At 35.1% G+C, this 2,460-nt stretch overlaps 1 protein-coding gene across 1 annotated transcript; it reads left to right on the top strand.

Annotated features, from left to right (window-relative positions):
* Positions 1-417: 417 nt before the first annotated feature.
* Positions 418-1,644, top strand: LOC125907414 (uncharacterized). Its single transcript, XM_049609359.1, has one exon. It carries the CDS (start codon positions 490-492, stop codon positions 1,636-1,638), a length of 1,149 nt encoding a protein of 382 aa, XP_049465316.1. The 5' UTR covers positions 418-489; the 3' UTR covers positions 1,639-1,644.
* Positions 1,645-2,460: the final 816 nt, after the last annotated feature.

Below are 2,460 nucleotides of genomic sequence, written 5' to 3'. Positions count from 1 at the left end.
GTGTACGACGAGAGAAACGAGCAGTAAGAGAAGTGCATCACATTATCAGCGAGCGGTACGAGAAGTGTGTTGTGACGACGGCAGCGGAAGGTGCGAATTAACGAGAGCAGCGGACGGCGTTTGGCGAGAGCGGTTGACGGCGTATGAAGTGTTCGAGAATATCGGACGGCAAATGCAGCAGCGAAATACGATAATGACCCCTCCCCCCCCCGTAAGGTAGGATATGCGTAGTGAAATAGAATTGGGTTACAAAGAATATTTTTGGGTTTAATTATACTAAGGAGCTAAGGATTAAGGGTTAAATTATAATTGTAATTGCTCAATTAATTTTTTTTCTCGCGCAAAAATAAAAAAAAAATTAAAAAAAAATATATATATAAAAAATTAAATATATATGCATACATATATAGAAAAAAAAATCACTATTCAATATACCCCTTCACGATTATTTACCTTCGTTGCCTTAAAATAGTCGACATGCTCGTTTAAATGTTACCTAAGATCAAACAATATTTAAAAAGACTACAAGATATTGAAGAAAAATTAAAGCCGGGTGATAAAAAGTTTCGCAGATGTTTGATTGAACACTATGGTGTCACTGCAAACAACACGTTCGAAAAAATTAAAAATTTAGTATTCAAATTAAAGATAGCAGAGGCGCCAGTAGAATTAGAAACAATTACTAAATTTGCAAATATCAGCTACAACAACATTAATTCGTACATAAAGTTTCAATTACAAAATAAAGTCCAATTTAAATTTAAAACACTTGTTAAGATTAGCATTGCATTACGCCGTTGGAAAAGGAAAACCATGGAGGATTTTGATATAAAAACCGCAGCAACATTAGTACAATTATATGACGGAAATGCGGACAGCTTAGAAAATTTTCTGGGTTCAGCAAATTTATTAAGGAAGCTTTTTCCGAAAGACACGAAGCAGATACTAGTAGAGTTCCTCAAAACACGATTAACAGGTAAAGCTCAACTAGGGTTAGCACCAAACATAACTGATTTTGAAACCCTTATACAGGATGTAAAATCACGATGCCAAGAAAAAATAAACCCCGACAAGGTTATAGCAGAATTAAAATCGATATGCCATACAGACACGAAGACCCTATGTGACGAAGTGGAGATACTATGTACAAAATTAAAAGTGATGTATCTCAAACAAAACATACCGGAGCAAGTGGCTAACGACATGGCAGTCAAGCGAGGAATAGAAACACTTATTGACAAGGTCAAACTCACGGAAACAAGGATTATATTACAAGCAGGGCAGTACACCTCTATATCAGATGCAACAGAAAAGGCACTAGAAAGCGAAAGAATGCACAATTCAGCTCAACAAGTGTTCGCATTTAGAAAAAACTTTAGTGCTCCCAATCGCTCCTTTGACAATAGATATTCAAATCAGTACACACGTAATACGTACAACAGGTCACAAAATAGAGGAAATTTTACTTCAAATTGGCAAACAAATAATCGGCATCAACATAATAATTTTCACAACACCAATAACCGACGATTTTTCAGAAATACCAACAGAAACAATAACAGGATTTACACTACACAAGCCACAGAACAAGAACATTTTTTAGAAGAAAACCCGCAGCATACCGATTACCAATCTTAGCCATAAATCTAAATGCCAATAACCTTATCAAAGTAAGAGTAGAAATGTCAACAGAAGAATACAGTCACCTAATCATAGACACCGGAGCAGATGTTTCTTTGTTTAAAATAAATAAAATCAAGTCCAACCAACACATATCTGCGCAAAACAAAATTAATCTGACAGGTATAACTACTCATACAATAGATACTTTAGCCACTACTTTTACAACAATACATTTCGGAGAGACGTCTGTCAAACACCAATTCCACCTGATACCAAAAGAATTAGATATTGGGGCAGATGGCATTTTGGGCAGAGATTTTTTTGCAAACTATAGATGTGTAATTGATTATGAGCATTGGCTACTCAATTTTACTCACAATGGCATGGCCGTCTGCCAACCCATAGAAGATAAATCCAATGATGGTTTCATATTACCCACGCGAAGTGAAGTGATACGAAAAGTAAAACTGCCAAACATCGACGAAGATTCTATTGTGTTTGCAGAAGAAATAAGGCCAGGATTATTTTGTGGCAATTCAATCATATCGAAGGAAAACCAATACGTAAAATTTATAAACACAACTGAGAAAAACATTTTCATCAACCATAAGTCCTTCAGACCCCAAGTCGATCAAGTGAAAAATTATAATGTTACAAAACCCTCTGATAACAAGGAAATAACCAGATTTGATAGTATAATAAATAGCATAAATATGAAAAATGTCCCACAATACATAGAAAGTGGCTTAAAGAACCTCCTAGCAAAATATACAGACCTGTTCTGCGTAAATGAAGATAAAATTTCCATTAATAATTTTTACAAACAATCGATACAGC

This window comes from Anopheles coluzzii, chromosome 3 (assembly GCF_943734685.1).
Source record: "Anopheles coluzzii chromosome 3, AcolN3, whole genome shotgun sequence".
NCBI classification, from domain to species: domain Eukaryota; kingdom Metazoa; phylum Arthropoda; class Insecta; order Diptera; family Culicidae; genus Anopheles; species Anopheles coluzzii.
Note: the sequence above shows the minus strand (reverse complement) of the source record. Positions and strands in the feature narration are given on the sequence as shown.

Coding starts and splice junctions, on each gene's coding strand:
- LOC125907414 (XM_049609359.1), top strand. CDS start 490: ATGTTACCTAAGATCAAACAATATTTAAAAAGACTACAAGATATTGAA.